The 20,682-nt window shown below is 42.8% G+C and overlaps 1 protein-coding gene across 1 annotated transcript; it reads right to left on the reverse strand.

Annotated features, from left to right (window-relative positions):
• Window positions 1–2,557: 2,557 nt before the first annotated feature.
• Window positions 2,558–15,797, reverse strand: LOC129327924 (vomeronasal type-2 receptor 26-like). The gene is made up of 4 exons (XM_054976670.1): window positions 15,580–15,797; window positions 13,853–14,141; window positions 4,755–4,881; window positions 2,558–3,309 (listed from the first exon to the last, which is right to left on the reverse strand). Exons 1-4 carry the CDS (start codon window positions 15,795–15,797, stop codon window positions 2,558–2,560), a joined length of 1,386 nt encoding a protein of 461 aa, XP_054832645.1.
• Window positions 15,798–20,682: the final 4,885 nt, after the last annotated feature.

The following is a 20,682-nucleotide window of genomic DNA, read 5'->3' on the forward strand; positions in this document are numbered from 1 at the left end:
GAGGTATTGTTTCTAACCTTCAAGCACCCACAGATTAAGATTCAAAAGTAAAATTTGTTCCTTGCAACTGTTCAGCAGATAAGTAGATAGAATATTCTAAATCAAAAGAGAGTTCAGCTTAACATTAGGAAGAACTTCCTGACAGTTAGAGCAATCCCTCAGTGGAACAGGCTTCCTCAGGAGGCGGTGGGCCTTTTCTGGAGGTTTGTAAACAGAGGTTAGATGGCCATCTGACAGCAATGCTGATTCTCTGCACCTATGCAGATCACGAAGGGGAGGGCAGGAAGGGTTACATCAATGCTTAGTTCTCGTGGCCCCTTCTTACATGCCTAGAGTAATGCCAATTGCCACTTTGGGGTCAGGAAGCAATTTTCTCCAGGCCAATTTGGCCAGGGATCTTGGAGGGGTTTTGCCATCTTCTGGGCATGGATCAAGGAGCACCGGGATCAAGGAGCTGGGGGAAAACTTTAGAGCCAGGGGATATCCCACTCAAGTCATTGCTCGGGCTATAGAGCGATCGGAGCTGACAGACCGAGCTGCCCTGTTGACCACTAGGCGGAGGAACCAGGATAATGTACTTAAATGGGGTCTGGAATACACCACACTGGCCCCAAAGATTGTGTCCATTATTAGACAACATTGGCACATTATAAGTGAGATTCCTGGCTGTGAAGCCGGTTTGTCAGTGGGCTATAGACGCACCAGATCAATAAGAGACATCTTAATTAGATCAGAATTTTCCAGTAGACAATCTTCCGTTAGCATCCCAAATGGCCACTTCGCGTGTGGCACATGCAATGTATGTGGTCTGATGGTTAAGCTTGAACAAATTCTACCAGACCACTCCTCCCCAAAAAATAGATTTTCAAACTGCAAAACATCCAACGTGGTATATGTTATTCAATGTAAGTGTCCCAGGATATACATAGGGAGCACCACGCGCCCTTTAAAGATTAGAATTCAAGAACATATATCAAGGATTAGGAACAGAGTATCGGAGGCGCCTTTGGTCGAACACTTTCATGAGCATGGCCATCCTTCCAATGAGTTTAACGTTTCAGTAATTGAACAATTGGACTGTCCACATGCTTCGGATATAGGAAAGCTCTTAATGCGTTCTGAGTCCAAATGGATTTTTCAACTTCATTCCTTGTCTCCACATGGACTAAATTTGGAGATCGATTTCTCTTGTTTTCTATGACCCCTAATGTAAGTTTTTGGGCTCCTGCAGGACCTTCCTTTAATACCAACTAAATCATTGATTCAATTCGGCCCCTTTGGTGTTATATATTGTTGTCCGATCCACCTACCGTCAGTCCGTGAATCCTTCTGTTGCAAGCGGTGGGGGAGTGTGTTGTGCAACTATGGATAGTGAGTATGTTTCTTTGAGTATATTTCTTTGATTGTACTTTCATTGTATTATGAAATGTATATGTATATCTGTAATTGAATTATTCTATCCGACAGTGTTTCCGGTCTGAATATGTTTATGCCCAGGAAGAAGTGAGTTTTTTCCACTCACGAAACGGGTAAACAACAATTTGCCTGCAAACTCCCGTCGGCGTTTATTAAATAACCATTTTTACTTTGGACCGTGAAAGAACAAACAACCTGCACATGTCTCCCCTCCCACCGGCTTTTTTCATTATATTCAGCATTTGCACTTTAAAAGTTTCATACATATTCCGGACGGTGAAGATTCAGTTCATAAATGGATGGACTTTGAGATTATGCTGACTTTGATGTTCTATTGGATGGACTTTGCATTTTGTAAATATATTCATGATGCATGTTAAACTTACTTAGCACTTTTGCACCTTGCACTTTGAAAAATATACAACAATATTTTCCAGAATTGTGGTTCCCCGGTTTGTTGGTGTGATCTTCTGGGCATGGAGCAAGGGTCCCTAGGGCTGTGGAGAGGAGGTAGTAGTGCATTTCCTGCGTTGTGCAGGGGGTTGGACTAGATGACCCTGGAGGTACCTTCCAATTCTATGATTCTAAGAGGGCTCCTGGATGTTTCTTCCCTATCTTCACAAGTGACCTTTGCCAGGATTCAGGAAAAGATATTTTGTAGAGTGCAGCATGTGAATATTTAAATTAAATAAATGGAAGAATAAACCAAGAAAAATCCATTTGTTCTTCTAGAATGTTTATTTGCTTGCTGAACAAAACCGATTTGCAGTAGGGAGTTGTACCATGAGAGGAGAATTGATAGGACCTTTCGATATGATAGTTCAAATTCAGAGTTTGGGCAGATCGATTGATTCTTTCAGCAGACTCTTCAGAGGAAACAAAGCTGATGGTAGAACAAATGCAATGATTATGGTTGTTGTGGGTTTTCTGGGCTGTATTGCCGTGGTCTTGGCATTGTAGTTCCTGACGTTTCGCCAGCAGCTGTGGCTGGCATCTTCAGAGGTGTAGCACCAAAAGAGGTGCTACACCTCTGAAGATGCCAGTCACAGCTGCTGGCGAAACGTCAGGAACTACAATGCCAAGACCACGGCAATACAGCCTGGAAAACCCACAACAACCAAATGCAATGATTATTCGGTCCTTAAGATTTTCGCCTCATAAGGAGCTCTCTGTTGTTCAGCTTAGGTCTCAAAATAATGATATAGCATTTGGGGGAAAAGATGCAGCCCAGCAGCCCAGCACTGGAGGCCAAGATGGAGAAGATCTCCACGACTACCATGTCTTTCCCTCTTGTGCTCAGATAAGTTGGAACGAATGAGAGCCAAACACTGCAGAAGACCAGCATGCTGAAGGTGATGAACTTGGCCTCATTGAAACTGTCTGGTAACTTCCTGGCTAGGAAGGCCATAGTGAAGCTGATGATGGCCAAGATGCCCATGAAGCCCAAGACACAGTAAAACATGGTGGCTGATCCTTCATTACATTGCACAATGATTTCTCCATTCGATGAGTGCATGTCTAAATCTGGGAAAGGAGGGAAATTCCCCAACCAAACCAAGCACATGAAGATTTGAACGAGGGAGCAGGAAAAGACAATAGAGTGTGCCAGTCTTTTCCCCATCCATTTCTGGAAAATATTTCCTGGCTTAGAGGCCATGAAAGCCATCACCACTGTAACGGTTTTGGCCAAAACGCAAGAAACTGCCACCGAGAAGACGATGCCGAAAGCTGTTTGTCGGAGGAGGCAGGTCACTTTGTTGGGCCGTCCAATGAAGAGCAAGGAGCAGAGGAAGCACAGAAGGAGAGAGATGAGGAGAAGGTAGGTGAGGCTTTGGTTGTTGGCTTTGACGATGGGAGTTTCTCGGTGCTTAATGAAGATTCCAAGCACCAGAGCTGTGATCAGAGAAAAGATAAGAGCCACAGAAGCTAAAACAGTGCCCAATATTTCTTCAAAAGTTAGGAAGCTTGTCATCTTTGGAATGCATTGATCTTGCCCCTTGTTTGGAGAGCAGTCTTCCGAGCACCTGATACACTCGCTCATGTCTGAAAAGGAACTATTTTAAAGCTACAATAATTCTTCCTTAAAATAAGAAGCATCACCCTAATTTACGCTGGACCGTTAAGCAGTGGATAAGGCAAGCCTATCCAAAGCTCTGATAATTTAACATAACAAACTTTTCCAGAGAGCGCACCTGATGTTTTCCTCATAAGAATTTCCTTCTACCAAGAGATCTGTCACTTCCCTGGTAGAAGAAAACCCACTCTACGGGATGAGTATTGGATTCATCCTGTGTGGCCAAAGAGTAACCTTTGCCTCTTTACATAGGTATTAAAATGAGAATATAAACCTAGCAGTGACTATGAAGTCATCACAGCCTGGACAAATGATCATCGTGGGGCTTATTACCTTCTCCCATATCCTTCATTTCCCATCCTGCAGTGTTTTGTTGAGTAATATTTAGCTGCTTCTTTCCCAACTATGCTATCTAGAGCAAGGGTCCCCAACCTTTTCAAGCTCATTGGCATCTTTGGAATTTTGGGAGAGGGTGTTGACCATTACGCCAAAGTGGCTGACACAGAAGGCAGAGCCAAACACAATACCATCTTCTTTAGTTTGCAAAAGAATTGCAGAAGGGGAATAAAAAGAATCGAAAGAAAGTGCAGGGGGAGGAAGGGAGAAAAAGAAGGGGGAATAACAAGAACCATGAAGATGGTTGTTGTGGGTTTTCCGGGCTGTATTGCCATGGTCTTGGCATTGTAGTTCCTGACGTTTCGCCAGCGGCTGTGGAAGGCATCTTCAGAGGTGTAGCACCAAAAGACAGAGATCTCTCAGTGTCACAGTGTGGAAAAGATGTAGGTCATTTGTATCTACTCAGAAGGGGTGTGGTTGAGCTCCTGAGTAGATACAAATGACCTACATCTTTTCCACACTGTGACACTGAGAGATTTCTGTCTTTTGGTGCTACACCTCTGAAGATGCCAGCCACAGCCGCTGGCGAAATGTCAGGAACTACAATGCCAAGACCACGGCAATACAGCCCGGAAAACCCACAACAACCATCGTTCTCCGCCCGTGAAAGCCTTCGACAATACAAAGAACCATGAAGGTGGAATGGAATGGCATGAAGAGAAGTATTGGGGGGTGCCATGGTGCCCACCATTGTCATGTTGAGGAACCCTGATCTAGAGCTCTTTGCATATCATTATTTGTGAGTACTTAGGTCAAGGTTTAACTTTCTTTGCTGAACCACTTCAGTGCCAGAATCATTCTCTTAATCACTGCTGAGCTTTGATGTCATTATAATTCAACATATATTTTTAAAAAGTATATCTCCTACCCTCCTCATACGCAATCATCTCTTCTGGACATGGCGCACAATCATAGCAACAAAATTTCTCCCCCTCCTTTGTTTTCTTATGGTGACCAGACCGGCAGTTGGCGTTGCACAAAGAGAAGGGAGGTACCTGTTCTTGGATAAATGAAAGGTTTAACATGAAGATGACAGTTGAGACTGAGGCTTTCCATAGTAGAACTGCATTTATCATTGAAAAAGAGGCTGATGGCAGGCATGCCAACATTTCTGGACTTACTAATGATATGTTTTATAGAGGATGACTTACTCTCCTAAGCATGAAATGTATTTTTAAATGATTAAAAAATTCAAGCCTGGATAATCCAAATTCCAGTCACGGGCAATGGGTTGAAACATGATTTAGAGGAGTTACATAGGAAGGCATGTTGACCAAAACTAAATCTGCCCTTAACTGCCAGCCTAGTCAGATGTTATCCTAATTGACATTATGCTATATCCACTGAAGGCTTTTCTTGTATTATGAGTAGAGATGGCATGAACCAAAATACAAACCAAAGTTCATAATGAACTGGGCTGGTTCGTGGTTCACGAACCAGCGGTTCATCACAGCCCATTTCTGACAAACCGCCATAAACTTTAGGCTAGTTTTTTTGGTTCATTTTTTGGTTTGTCACTGCAGACAGCACGGCACTGATCAATCAGTTTCCTAGGCAACAGGGGGGAATGGGCTTTCTGCAGACCTTCTGCTGCTCCAGAAGTGACGTTTTCACAAACCAAACGAACCAGTTCATAAACTGGGGCAAGTTTGTGAAAGTTCGTGGTTTGTGAAATGTGATGAACCATGAACTGCATGGTTCAGTATTTTCCCAGTTTGTGCTCATCTCTAGTTATGAGTTTAATGCATGTAGTAGACCATCCATTGTTTTGCCTCATAAAGCTATTTCCCACTTGTTTCAGTAGAGGCTGCACAACTGTATTGTTTACAATTATTTCCCCACCTGAGTCAGTTTCATGTGCCACTTGATGCTGTCTTCATCCAGGATCAGCTCTCTGCCTGGAGGAGCTTGGGGATCCAGCCTGCCCACTCTGACTCTGACATAGGAGTTGTTTGGGAAAGTGATCAAGTTTGTGAGATCAAACCCACTTGCCAATTCTCCATGTTCAGTAAACACAATGTGGTCACCAGCACTATTGTTAAATGATGTTCTCTGAAGAATTGAGTGGATCTAGGTGGAAGCAGAAAACAAGTCAACGTAACTCTAAAGGAGTTTCCACTAAGAAGCTTTAAACAAGTTGCCTGGATTCTTGTTCTCTGGGAAAACCCAATTCATAATGCAGTTATTTTATAACTGATGCTGATCAGAATCCCAATTCAGGCAGCAGGCATAGGAACATATATTTATTGATTTGATTTGATTTCTAGGTGGAAGCAGAAAGTGGGCTCAGAGTAGATCACAACATTTTAAAATCTACAATAGATAAAATAAAATTTTGCAGCAATATAAACATTAAAAACGCATTGATTAAAACATAGCCACACACATTTTGCCCTACCCCTCAAATTAAAAAACCTGCAGGGTGGGTAGCCAGTCATTGATGTTTACAGAACACGAAGGGCAGCAACAAACAGATAATCCTTTGCCACATCTACCAAGACAGTTGCTCTGATGTTCCCTTGGTGGATGGCTACTTGTCTTGGAGGAAACTTCCTTGAGTAGGAGAAAGGCTTCACCAACAGTAGAATTAAAAGATGGTGATTTGTTTGGCATTGGAACAAACCTGGAGAACTTCATCAGGAGAGCTTTAAACTGATGCCACAAGGGGAAGGGGACGATCGACATGATGATTTCAATGACAAAGTGAAAACAGTGGGGACCCACCTGGGTAGGAAAGGTCAAACAAAGGTACAAGACTACAAGTGTCTATATATCAATGCCCAAAGTATGGGCAATAAGAAAGAAGAGCTTGAGCTTCTATTGCAAACAGAGGGCTACGATATGGTAGGAATTACTGAGACTTGGTGGGATGATTCCCATGACTGGAATGTGCTAGTGGATGGGTATGAGGTGTTCAAGAAAAACCAGAAGGGTAGAAGAGGAGGTGGAGTGGCGTTGTATGTGAGGAGAGGGCTTGATTGTCAAGAAGTTATGGAGAATGGGGCGGACAGCCCGGTGGAAAGCATATGGGTAGAAATAAGGGGAGGAAGGACAAAGGGTATTATTGTTGGAGTCTGCTACAGACCACCTGACCAGCGAAAAGAAACAGATGCTGCCCTCTTTGAACAGATTGGTAGAGTATCCAGACATCAGAACCTTGTAATTATGGGTGACTTCAACTTCCCTGATGTGTGCTGGGAGACAGGCTCAGCAAAGCGTCATGAATCACGCAATTTCCTGACCTGCCTGGCCGATAACTTCCTTTTTCAAAAGGTGGAGGAAGCTGCAAGGAGCTCAGCCATACTAGACTTGATATTAACCAACAGGGAAGAATTGGTAGATGAGATGAAGGTGGTGGGGACCTTAGGGGGAAGTGACCATGTCCTTGAATTCCAGTTGCTGTGGGGAGCCAAGGAAGTTCATAGCCAGACTCGTAGGTTAGATTTTCGTAGGGCCAACTTCGATGAACTCAGAGGCTTGATGAGAGTCATTCCGTGGGGGAGTGTGCTGGAAGGGAAAGGAGCGAGTGAAGGCGGGGCCCTTCTCAAACACGAGCTTTTGCAAGCTCAAGCCTTCACTATCCCAGCAAGACGGAAACATGGTAAGAGCTCCAAGAAACCGATGTGGATGTACAGAGAGCTCCAGAATAAGCTAAGAGAGAAAAAGGAAATGTTCAGGAAATGGAGAGAAGGACAGACCTCTAAAGAGGAGTATATGAGGGTTACTAGACACTGCAGGTCAGCCATCAGAGAGGCCAAAGCTCAGTACGAGCTGGGTCTGACCAGGAGGGCTCGCTACAATAAGAAAAAACTTCTACAGATATGTGAGAAGCAAACACAAGGTAAAAGAGGCAATTTGACCGCTGTTGGGAGTAGATGGAGAAACTCTGATGCAGGACAGAGAAAAAGCAGACAGGGTTAATGACATTTTTGCCTCTGTTTTCTCCCTGAAGAACTGAGGCACATCTAGAGATAGTAGAAAAGGTGGCAGGACACCTGAGTGGCTAATTGACATTGACAGAGAGGTTGTGGAGAGGCATCTGGCTGCATTGGATGAATACAAATCCCCTGGGCCGGATGGGGTGCACCCAAGAGTGCTGAAAGAACTTTCTAGAGAACTTTCTAGAGAACCCCTGTCCATCATCTTCAAGGCCTCCTGGAGGACTAGGGATGTGCCACAAGATTGGAGAAGAGCAAATGTTATCCCAATCTTTAAGAAAGGGAGGAAGGATGACCCGGGAAACTACAGGTCGGTCAGTCTGACTTCTGTTGCTGGGAAGATATTAGAACAGATTTTAAAGGGATCAATCTGTAAGCATCTGAAGGACCGCTCAGTGATCCGGGGAAGTCAGCATGGTTTTGTTCCTAACAGATCTTGCCAGACCAACCTGGTTTCCTTCTTTGATTGAGTGACCAGCTTACTGGATCGGGGGAACTCTGTTGACGTGATTTATCTGGATTTCAGTAAAGCTTTTGATAAGGTCCCCCATGACATTCTGATGGGCAAACTGGAAGACTGTGGAGTAGACTATAGGACAGTTCGGTGGATAGGGAACTGGTTAGAGGACCGCACTCAAAAAGTGGTGGTCAACGGTATTTCATCAGATTGGAGGGAGGTGTCCAGTGGGGTGCCGCAGGGCTCGGTTTTGGGCCCGGTACTTTTCAATATTTTTATCAATGATCTGGATGAAGGAGTAGAAGGGCTGCTCATTAAATTTGCTGACGATACCAAATTGGGAGGAGTAGCAAACACCCAAGAAGATAGAATTAAAATTCAACAAGACCTGAATACTCTGGAGAAGTGGGCAGCTGTGAATAGGATGCAATTCAACAAAGACAAGTGCACAGTATTACATCTGGGCCACAAAAATGGGAAGCACAAATACTGGATGGGGGATACACTTCTGGGCAGTAGTACATGTGAAAGGGATCTTGGGGTAAGAGTGGACTGTAAACTAAATATGAGCAGTCAGTGTGATGCGGTGGCAAAAAAGGCTAATTCAATCTTGGGTTGTATCAAAGGGGCCATAGCGTCGAAATCGCAGGAAGTCATAGGCCCTCTCTATACTGCCTTGGTCAGGCCACACCTAGAGTATTGTGTGCAGTTCTGGAGGCCTCACTTCAAAAAGGATGTGGCCAAAATCGAGAGGGTGCAGAGGAGAGCGACAAGGATGATCAGGGGTCTGGAGACTGAGCCCTACGATAAAAGGCTAAGGGCCTTGGGAATGTTTAGTTTGGAGAAGAGGAGGTTGAGGGGGGACATGATTGCTCTCTTTAAATATTTGAAAGGCTGTCATTTGGAGGAGGGCAAGGAGCTGTTCCAGTTGGCAGCAGAGGGTAGGACGCTAAGCAATGGGCTTAAATTACATGCACAAAGGTACCGGCTGGATATTAGGAAAAACTTTTTCACGGTCAGAGTAGTTCAAAAGTGGAATCAGCTGCCTAGGGAGGTGGTGAGCTCCCCCTCACTGGCAGTTTTCAAGAAGAGGCTGGATGAATACTTGTCAGAGATGCTTTAGGTTGATCCTGCACTGGGCAGGGGGTTGGACTAGATGGTCTGTATGGCCTCTTCCAACTCTATGATGCTATGATTCTATGATTCTATGATATCTGAAAATTAGGGGAAAACTACTACAATCTGGTAAACTCAGATTCCAATCCCCATTTAATCATAAAGTTCTTAAGGCATCCTTAAGTTAGTAACTGTCTGTCAACCCAACCCCCTTGGAGGAAGGGAGGGATAAATTATACAGATGGATGAACATCTGTATAACATCCGGACAGATGAATATAGGAAACTTGAGGAACATGAGACAATATTCTACAGAACTTTGCTGCCAGAGGCCAAATAACTATGGATGATATTCCACCAAATGGGACCCAATTCCAACAGAATACATTACCTGCCAAGGCTGTATGTGCAGAAGGGGTGCCGTTCTGCTACTACCCTCCACTAGTTTTTGGTTGGAGCTAGATTCATACAAGGCATGCAAAGCATGGGCCATGTAATAGACTGCATTATAAATGCTGTAGCTGTGGCCGGTCATGCTCATTTCGAAAAAAGCCTGTGGGAGGCTCTCCAGACTCTCATCTCCAGTACACATTTCTTTGACATCTTCTGGCCCAATGGAATTTGGAACAGAACAATCAAAGGCTTGCTTCCAGAAACCCTCAATAAAGCCATCTTCCTTTTTTCCCAAAGGGTTTACCATCCGCAGAAATTTTTGGAAGCCTGGGATCTCATTTGAGTGAACACTGAAGGAAAGAGCCCCATAGTATGTCTGTAAATCCCATTCATTTAGAAAAAGATTGAATGTAAAATCAATTTGGACTGTGGCAATCCACACTTTTCCTGCAGATGTCTTCCCCTTATATTCAGGTAATATTCCTGGAAGCATTGAGGTGGACACCCATACCATAACATCCAGCCACATAATGGTTGAAGTTTCTCCATATATAATAAATACATTGGCGTTGCTCTCCATGAAAGATGGAAAACTCTTGTGAATGTAAATGGCAACTTCAACTTCGTTTAAGGCCCCCAGGTTTTTCGTAGCTCTTTGTGCGAATGCTGAACAAATGCCGTTCTGGGACAGCAGCAGCTCCAAATTTTGCAAGAAATGGTCTCCGCTATCCCCTTCCGAAGCAATGAGCCCCACCCATTTCCATTTAAAATGCAGAAGTAACTGCACCATTCCGGTGTATTGAAGAGTTTCATTGGGCACCATGCGGTAAAAGGAAGGGAAATGGGTTGTATCAGCTTCAGGTTCAAAGGAGCCATATGAAAACTAAAATTTTCAAAAAATGACAACTATTTCAGAGATGATAAAGAAGGAATTTCTGAGGACACTCATGACTTACTTCTGAGTTTTAAAAAGTAGTTGAATTTCTACCCTAACTACGCATGTTGAATGACTCCCTAGACTATATATGTTGTCTGAGAGCCAGTTTGGTGTAGTGGTTAAGAGCAGCAGGACTCTAATCTGGAGAGCCAGGTTTGATTCCCCACTCCTCCACATGAAGCCAGTTGGGTGACCTTGGGTCAGTCACAGCTTCTAGTCCACCCACCTCACAGGGAGATTGTTGTGGAGATAATAATAGCATACTTTGTAAGCCGCTCTGAATGGGCATTAAGTTGTCCTGAAGGGCAGTATATAAATCGAATGTTGTTGTTATTATTATTGCCTTATAAGCATTCTAAGCTATTAATTTAGAACTGTTAAAATGTTAAAAATAAAATCCACACATTTTTATATTGCCACTAAAAAGACAAAAATATGAGGAGGCGGGGGGAAGGGATGAAAAGGTCGATAAGATTAGCAGTATAACATCATAAAACCTTCTTAAACATCTGATTAATGGTTTAATCAAAAATATATTTATGGAGAGATGTGTAAATCTGATTCAAATCACTGTTACATCCAAGTAAGCATGTTTAGGATCACACCTTTCATTATAATTATCATGTAAGGACACTTTGCTGAATTCAGAAAAATGGGAATTTTCACAGTATATCATACAGATGGAGTTCTTGGAAAGGATTGAGTATTAGTGTTCAATAGCTGTGCCTTAGAAATCCAGGAGAAGAAACATTTTAGAAAGAGATGACTCTATTGAAACTGTTAATTGTTGAATTTCTCCTGCCTATTTATCTGCCAAAGACTCAAGACCTTTGACACAGGAAGCATGGAAACCAGTGAGTCTACTGTATTACAAGAACTTTGAGAAGTGTTTCAAGCAGAAAAGCTGATCAGGCAGCAAGGATCAGAGGAAAACCTTAACACAATAGTTCCCAAGTGGGAAAGGAGATAATGGTGTTCAGGCAAAAAAGGAACAGATGGAATAAGATAATGTGGAGGGTAAAATGTGGGTGAATGGAAGGGGGGAAATGCCAACACGCAAGATCCAACGTTCTGGATTAACTAACTATTGCTATTGTGGTTGCCATTAGAGATGGGCACGATCCAAAAAAAATTAATGATCAAGCTGATCGTGGATCGGCGCCGGCGCCGATCCCAATTTAACAACCCACACTGAGCATCTCCTGTTTCCGATCCATGGATTGTGGAGGCCAAAGCGGGGCATGCTGGTATTCCCAGCTATGTGGGAAGGTGGGTGGTGGTGGCAGATCCCTATCCACTACAGCCAAGCACAATTGTACTCTCTCTTTCTCTCTCTCTCTCTCTCCAAAGGCTAGCAAGTAACAAGCAAGAGCTCTCTCCCACTCCACTGCTAGCAGAAAGTGAAACCCAGCCTGGGAGACCATGGCTATTTATAAGCATGGGTCCCATTCAGCAACACAGGAGGTCTGTGTTTGGCCGTCAGAGCTGCCTATCAGGGTTTGCAGGGATGAGATTGGAGTGCCCATGGCTACAGAACACCCCCTTCCCCCTCCCTCCCTTGGATGTCTTCTCCCAACTTGTGACTGCTTTGCTGCTCTGTGGTTGGAAGGAAGCCCTGCTTATCAAGGAAAGCTGGGTTTCCATTCAGGTTTCCCGGGCGACAGAAGGAGGGAAAACAGAGCTCAGGCATTCCCCTGGCTCTGTTTCCAGGGGAATAGATTGCTGGCGCCTGAGTGTCTGGATCCCTGATCCGAGCCCGGACGCCCCAATCCAGGCCCCTCCCGATCGCTGGATCAATGGCCATGGCCAATCACGATCCGCCGGGTCACGATCACGCGATCGCCATTATCGTGGTTTTTTTCCGATTGTAATGTGGATCGTGCCCATCTCTAGTTGCCATACATCCCTAGTTTGGGGAAACCTGAATTGCCCCAGAAGCACTCTGGCTCAAACGGCAGATTTCTAGGGCAATGAACTGAAGCAACAGGGATGGCTCTGAGGGGAATGGTAGGTTTGAGTTAAACCTCAGTAACAAAGTATCGTGCCTGCCCTATACAACATCCAGCTAGGGCAAGAGTATAGAGGAGGGAGAGATATTAGGGGGGGTTTTTTCCTTATGCTATATAATGTCTTCCATTCACTGCATACTTGTCTGGGTGGAGTTATGATCTTAAATAAATTTTGTTGATTAATGAAGGAATGAAGACCCTCTGTTCCACATAGATCCCTAACCACTTGGGTCCGCTAGGAATGGAGAGAAAGAGGTCAAGGAATACAAAGGGATGTCACGTAACCAGAGGGAGGTAAGGAGGCGGCAATGGGGAGGGGAAGTCCTTTGAATCTTCATTTGCATTATTGTAGACTTGGCCATACCTGAGACCTAATTTGTAATACTGTGACTTTGGCAATAGCCCTCCTCATTTCTATTAATAGCTCCTCTCCTAATAAATAACCTTAAAATATCAGCTGAACGTGAAGGTACCTACGCAATGCTTATCTTGACTTAAACTGGGGCATAATGGAGCACAGGACATCAATAATAGAAGTGAGCCACTTGCTCCAATAATAAAATTATTTAATGTCTTTTCTGTAGAACAAAATTCGAGTCCAACAGCACCTTAAAGACCAACAAAAACTTCCAGGGTAGAAGGTTTTGTGAATCAAACTTACTTTGTCAGATACAAATAGATGTCAGGTTTGTATCTGGGTTCAGATTTTGTTCTACTACTACTACAGACGAACCCAACTGAAAATATATTCTGTATGTCTCTTGAAATTAATTGAGATTAATTCATTAAGAGCTGCAGTATGGGTGGGAATGGCACTGTGATATGGAGCCAGTCGAAGAAACAAACTTTTCGCACAATATGCTAGCAATGGACAAACATTTATTTGAAACACTTCTATGCTCTTTCTTCTGCATAATCTTTTTAGGTAATGAAAAAGATCTTTACATTTTGTGCACACACAGGGACTCAGGCTTCCTCGAATATTCAGCTGCTGTCCACACTTCAAATGCTTTTATTTAAATCATATATTCACCTCTTTCTAAGCCATCGATTTACTATCAGAAATAGAATGGAAGTGTGGGGAAAAAATCCACCAACCGCACACAGAAATCCTACCTGTGGAACCTTGTACAGACGTAAGATGTTGGCCATGTGTGTAGAAATATCAGAGTGAAGTCCCCCAATGATTCCTATTAGGTTTTTCTGGATGCCACATTTGTAGTTGGGGGTAAACCTATGAGATTTGAAAAGAAGATCCATAGTGGTACGATAGGTCATTCTTGCATCAGAGTAGCTGTCACAGATGTGGAATCCAAGAGTAACATTAGGTAAGATCTTGGGATTCTCATTGATTTCCTCAATCGCAAATGCCAAGGCCAGGAGGTGCTGGTAGAACTTGGTCACCCTACTGCGGATAAAAGTCAGCTGCTGAAATTTATAGGAGAATTCTGAAAATATGAATTCATTTCATCACCGTTTTTGTCCATTCTGCCTCTAGAGATAAAAAAGTGACTGACAGTATGAAAGGTCACAATTCAGGAAAGACAGTAAATCCCATTGGAATCAGGGTAAACTTGTCATGGCTTACTTCTGCTGAATTGTGTCCAAGGATTTGTACATCTAAACACATTTCTGGGAAAAAATGAACACCCCCCGTATTCAGCCCAAATAATGTGTATAATGAGTTGGAATACCTGAGTTATGCACATGCTGTCAAGTTGCAAAAGATTTATGGTGACCCCAGCAAGGGACTTCCAAGGAAAGCGAGGAACAGAGGCAGTTTGCCATTACCTTCCTCCAAAGTCTTCCTTCGTGGTCCCCCATCCAAGTACTGACCTTGCTTAGCTTCTGAGATCGGGCTATGCTGTGCCACTTTCCCTCCCCTTGAAATACACACACAGCTAAATATCTGCATCAAATGGATTCCGGTTTTCTCCTGAATCTCAGCATTTCTACCCAAAGCTTCCCACACTTTCTCTAAATTCAGAAGCTGTGAAGAAAATGCAATCCGTGGCTGATGCTTTTATCACTTTTCCGCAGTCAGCCTTAAGCACACGCTCTGCTACAAGATTTGAAAAACTTAGCCATTGTCCATTTTACATGAATCACTCAAAATTTCCTGTCATCCCAGAGCATTCTAATCAAGTACTTCATATTCCCCAGTAGCAGCTCTCTTTTATAGATTGTTTTAAAAAATCTAAAATCAGATTAATGCAGAATGTTGTAATTTTTAATAAAGAGGACAACACTAAACCCCATCTCAATTGCTGTGACTTTTGTTCCAAGCAGACATGATTGGGAGATTACTGAACATTTCTTCCCTGAATTTTATAAGGAAACTTGTGGTGTTCTTCTCATCTCAAGGATTTTTCTTTGTTCCCTTAAGCATTTTTTGAATATCTTGAACATAACGAAATATTATGAATTATCTTGAATGTGCACATCACTGATTTTACAAACCAGGTGAAAGTTTTAAAAAAGACACAAAGTGTCTACTCTTTGGAATACCTGACCACAGAGAGAAGTCCTATGATCTGGTGGTGTGTAATTGACTCACAAATGATTAACGATTCAGAGGGTTTAGTCTATTTTAAGTACATTATTTCATTGTGTTTATTTTATTCCTCCTATCACCAATGGCTACTGTTCATTCATTCTTTTAAATTAAAGTCGACTCTCTGCCCCAAATCATCATTCAAACACAAACAACATATATTATTAGCTACTTTGAGTTCAAGGAAATAAGACAGGACATAAATATTTTCAATAAATAGAAGTGTCACTAAAATAAACTCAAAGCCCAGTTCGTTATTGAAGGGAGGGGAGAAGGAATAGTTCCTTACACTGAACGTTCAATCCAGTTCTTAGAAGGCTCCTTCTCAAAGGAAACTTTGGGGAATATGTAATTGACATGAGATGTGATCCCACCAATAAGGATTTCACCTGGCTGGTGCCACTCATGTGGAACGTCCACAGGATCAATCGCAGAACACCTGGCTGCATCTGCTTTGCACACCATGTGAGAGAGAAACAACATCTGCACCAGCCGAGATCCAGCCATGCTAATAACACCTCTCGTTGGAAGATGCAGACAGTCTTGGTTCGCTGTACAGCTTCAACACTGGCAGCAACTTTGTTTAAACAAGGTGGCTTGGATGACAGTGGCTTCTTTTAATGGACTTATTAAAATGGTATGTATCAAGCATCCTTCGATTCAGGAGCCCTGTGCAGGAAAACCTTCCACAAGGGCTTTGGAGCATGATTCATATAAGTAAAAAAGGACAATCTGATGGAGATTTGCTCTTCTCTGGGTTCTCATTTGAATGATGACTAACACCCTGGGCTATTTATAATGATTTCAGACTACAGTATCGATCGGTTCCCCCCGCCCCCACCTGAGCTTCCCAAAAAGCACAAGACCAGATGATGCAATTATAGCTTTGCGTTTATATATACCTATAATTATGGGAGAACAAGCTGCTGTTGCACTTGCTTGTCACATAGTGTAACAGCAGAGAAAGGGGAGGCAGTATTGGAAAGGGGAGGAATCCAGCCAGGTCCCATGCTATAATTGCAAGGAAATAATTAAACAAAACAAGAGTTCTTCCAGATACTGGGACACCATGTTAGCCTTAACCAATAGTAGAAATCAATCTGACAATTGGCAGAAAGCTCTTCCACTATGGAGCTCGGAACAAACTTTGAAACTATGTACACATGTTTTAAGACAATTTTTCCAAAGTTTTTTTCTCAATAGGTTCAATTGCAGAAAATCACACTTCGGAAGAAATCCTAAGTCTCATCTCATTCAACAAGGTTTACTCTCAGAGAAGCATTTTTAGACTTGCAGAAAGAATTAACAGCTATTAGCTAACAACTGGCAAGGGTTTGGAGGATCGGGGACATGAAGGGCACCATCAACTGCCAGAGCTATATCACTTCTGGGGAACACTGGAAAGTTATGTTCATCTATTCTAGGAATCACCAGAAACTCTATGGTTTTACCATAGCGATTATGATGATTCCTAGAGTGGACAGATACTGCTTCTGGGTTTTATCTGGAAGTGATGTCATACCATTAACTCAATGGCCATTTTAAAAAAAAATTGATAGAAGGGTTGACAGAATTATAAAAGGTATACAGGAGATAAAAGTGCATAAATTCAGAGAGCTGGAATTGAAATTCTACACGAAGTGGTATAGAACCCCGGCTATATTAGCTAATATGTTCTCAAGACTAAGTTCAAACTGTTGGCACTGCAGAAACGGGAAAGGATGGTACTCCCATATGTGGTGGGAGTGTGCAGAAGTTAAAGCTTTTTGGGAGAAGGTAACAGAGCAACTTTATAAGTTCTTCGCAATAAGACCAAAGATAGACCCAGAATTGATGTTAGGTAGTACTTTAGGTCATAAAGATATCAGAAAAGAAGGACAGGACTTATTTAAAGCAATGGTGCTAGCCGGTAAAGCAGTAATAGCATTTGGTTGGAAAGACAAAACTAAGTGGACGGAACTAAACTGGCAGGATTATTTATTTGAATACATTCAATCAGACATTATAGCCATAATTAATCAGGATGAGTCATGGGAATTAAGAATAGGAAAGATTAAGGAAAAATGGCATTTATATTTAAAATGGGTCATGGAGGGTCAACAACGGGACGTTCGGTGGAAGCTCCTAAGCTTGTGCCCCTGGCTAGAAAGGATGAGTAGCTAAAGGGAGGGCGGGAGGGATAAGGGTATGGGAATAAAAAAAAAAAAAGAAAAAGAAAAGGAAAAAAATAAAAAAAAGAAAAAACCTAACAAAAGGAGGTGCTAGAATATCCACCTCTTTTTTTCGTTGTATTTTGCACTGAACATACACCCTAGTGAAGATTTCTAGAGGACTCAAAAGCTTACTCACAATTTTGTGATATTTGGTTTGTGTTAATAAAAGTGACTATCATTTCATTGTATGGGACTTTAACAAAAAGAGTAAATGATATCAGGTGAAGTTCTTCACTGTTAGGAAATGGCTGAATATTTTAAGTGACTTCTGTTTTAGAAGAACTGCTTCATTTAGATCTGTAATTCAAAATTGTTTTTTTTAATTACTTTATAGCAAACATGGGTAAAGGGATCCTCCATCCAGAGTGAAAAAAAATTCAGTGCCAATGACTGGCATGCTACTCAGCAAGATGGAAAGAGCATGCTTTTATCTGGCTGGCTGGCTGCAAGGAAAGAGAAAACCTGAGGAGGAAGAGGAGAATTCACCCAACTTTGTGACATGTTGCATGTAGTATTTCACTTATAGTGATAGTGTATGGCCTATGGGCTGTTAAATTTGAATAAACTGAAACTAAACTGCAAAAAAAAAAAGGAATATTTTCTTTTAATATTCCATTTATCTATTTGTTAAATCTATCTTCAGATGTAATGTGGAACATTTTCTCTTGTTGTTATGGCTATAATACTATTGTTAATGTTAATTTGCTTAATACTAATAAAAATATTTTAAAAAAAAAATTTTTAAAAAAAATTCATGAGGGCTTTCTTATACAGGTAATAGGGCTGTGCTGTAAGGAAATGGTTCAGAAATATGTGCTGGACCAGTGATAGGGTCTATAGACTGTACTACTATGTACTTCACATTCAACATGTTAGTGTTCACAAATAATCATATCACAGTTCTGGGCTGCATTCATGATATACTGAAGTTAATATTGTCCAATATGTGTTGTTCTATGCCTGCTGCTCCTGGCTTCCAGCTCTAATTTCTGGTATAGGCCTCCATTTCTAGAAGTGGAGCCTCCTGGCTTTGTACTCCAGGCTAAGGGCCATGGGCCAGGAGCCCTTGTGCTCTTGCCCTTCAGCTTGTACCTCTGGATGAGGCATTGGTCTCTTCAAACTGAGAGGAAGTCACCCAATAGAGGACAGAAAGTGCAGGAAGCCAAAAAAGGCGTTCTTCTCTGCCCTATTTAACACAGCTGAAAGTATCCCTCCATCTCTAGTGTCTGGTTGGGCCCTTGCCTCTTCAAACTGAGGTGTTAGCAGTCCAACCCTCCCTCCCACTGAAAGGGTAGTTATGAATAGGGTTATATCATGAACCCCTTTTCCCCATGTGGTCTGAGTACATGGCATAGTGCCTGGCTAGGCAGAACCATTTCCAACTCGGCCAAATGGAAAATTACTGGGTTGTGAGCCAGGCTTGCTAGCTGCCCCATACTCTGGAGATGTGCAACATTTTAGAGACAAAAAGAGGTCTTCCAGCCATGGCTGCTAATCTCGTCAACATCCTTCCGTGCCTTCCCCACCCCTCTTCCTAGACCTTGGCTATTCAGGGATCTGATCAAGTCCTTCCTGTCTAATAATTTCAGGGCATCAAGCACCTTTTTCACCTTTAGTTCCCCCCAGATACGTTCAATCAACCATTTCCTAGTTTATTGTCTCACCTCTGGAGACAGCTATTAAGCTATTGTTTCTAGGCAGAAGAGTCAATCCTGTTCCAGAGTATGTTCCACAGTATAACTGGACTACTCCAAGCCATATGCCATATGTGTGTGTCGTTCAGATCCACACACACACATTTAGATCACATCTGAGCCTTTCCCCTCCTGCTGGTTGTTGAAGCTGCTACTCTTTATGGACATTGCTTCCTTTCTCCTGGGCTGGTAAATATCACCCAGCCCCAAATATCTCTTCCTCGTTGTGTATTTTGCGTTCAATTGCTTCTACTGCTCCCTTAATAAAAGTAATTTCTGTTTAAACCTGCTTGTTTATTAGGGAGTTGTCTAAGGGAATGATCCTGGTATATATAGGTGGAAAAATCTTGCAGTTACTCCCTATCATTAGCTCATCTCCTTTCAGCTAATTCCTCTCCCCAACTCGCAAGGAAACCCTCATTAGGGTAACAGAGGGGAACTCACCTCTGCTTTCGAGGAGAGTTCACCTTGTCACCTTGTCACCTTTAATGAGTGGTACAGTGTTAAGGTTGCCCTCATCTGGGTAGCCTAGGCAAGCCCAATCACATCTGATTTAAGAAACTAAGCATGGTCGGCCTTGGTTAGTCATTGGATGGGAGACCTCCAATGACGACATGGGTGGCAGCGACAGGCAATGGCAAACCACTTCTGTTAGTCTCTGGCCATGAACACCTCAGCAGAGGTTGCCAAAAGTCAGCTATGACATGAGGGCACTCTCTACCACCACAAAGTGTTAGGGTTAAAGTATCACAGTTATAGCAGTTTCCTAGAAAAATACTGGACCTGGAAATTCTCACTGCATGAAGAAGCAGGGAGGGGGACAAAAGAATACATTTGGAAAAGCAAAGCAGCAACAGAGTAAAAAAAGCACCTGAAGGGACAGTGCTGACTTTATGGAGGAGGGGCCGCAGATGACAAGAGAGTCATGCCCCTATATTAAGGTAAGAAACTGTGTAAAAGGGCACTTTCCCTGAGGGAATTTTGAGTTAAGTAGAGTGCATATGTGGGGTGAGATTCCTCAAGGTTCCAATTTCATTAAAAAGCCTTGAACTTACGGAACTTCAATTTAACATCCTTTGAGAAGTATTTGAGGCTTGATTGTCCGGGGTTGGGCCAGTAGTGTGGCCTGAACGGCCCATGTCCGCCGCCCAATGCTGTGATTCACCTTCAAGTCAGGCTGCTTGGCAGCTGGTGGCTGGAGGAGCAGATCACAGTGCAGCTGAATGCTGCCAGGTGGCTGTACTGGAATTGTGGAAGAGGATTGTATTTCAAGGAGTTAGTGGTGCCCTAGGTCCGTCCATCTTGCCTAAAGAGCCATATTTGGCTCATATGTGCCTTTGAATATGTGCCTTATACTACATTACGTCTTGTCGCTCTGGTTCATTTGTTGCCGATGCAAGAGATGGGACTCTCCCTGTTACTAGGCATAGTGCAGGGAGAGAGGTATCCATTAGACACCTGGAGCAAGAGTGTGGATAACATCAC

This window comes from Eublepharis macularius, chromosome 4 (genome assembly GCF_028583425.1).
Source record: "Eublepharis macularius isolate TG4126 chromosome 4, MPM_Emac_v1.0, whole genome shotgun sequence".
Classification (NCBI taxonomy): Eukaryota; Metazoa; Chordata; class Lepidosauria; order Squamata; family Eublepharidae; genus Eublepharis; species Eublepharis macularius.

What these genes read in the sequence shown, in the direction of transcription:
- LOC129327924 (XM_054976670.1), bottom strand. Translation starts at nt 15,797, where the DNA reads ATGGCTGGATCTCGGCTGGTGCAGATGTTGTTTCTCTCTCACATGGTG. An exon ending in AACTGGATTGAACGTTCAGT is followed by an intron (nt 14,142 to 15,579) that starts GTAAGGAACTAT and finishes TATCCGCAGTAG; the next exon opens with GGTGACCAAGTTCTACCAGC. An exon ending in GTCTGTACAAGGTTCCACAG is followed by an intron (nt 4,882 to 13,852) that starts GTAGGATTTCTG and finishes ATCCAAGAACAG; the next exon opens with GTACCTCCCTTCTCTTTGTG.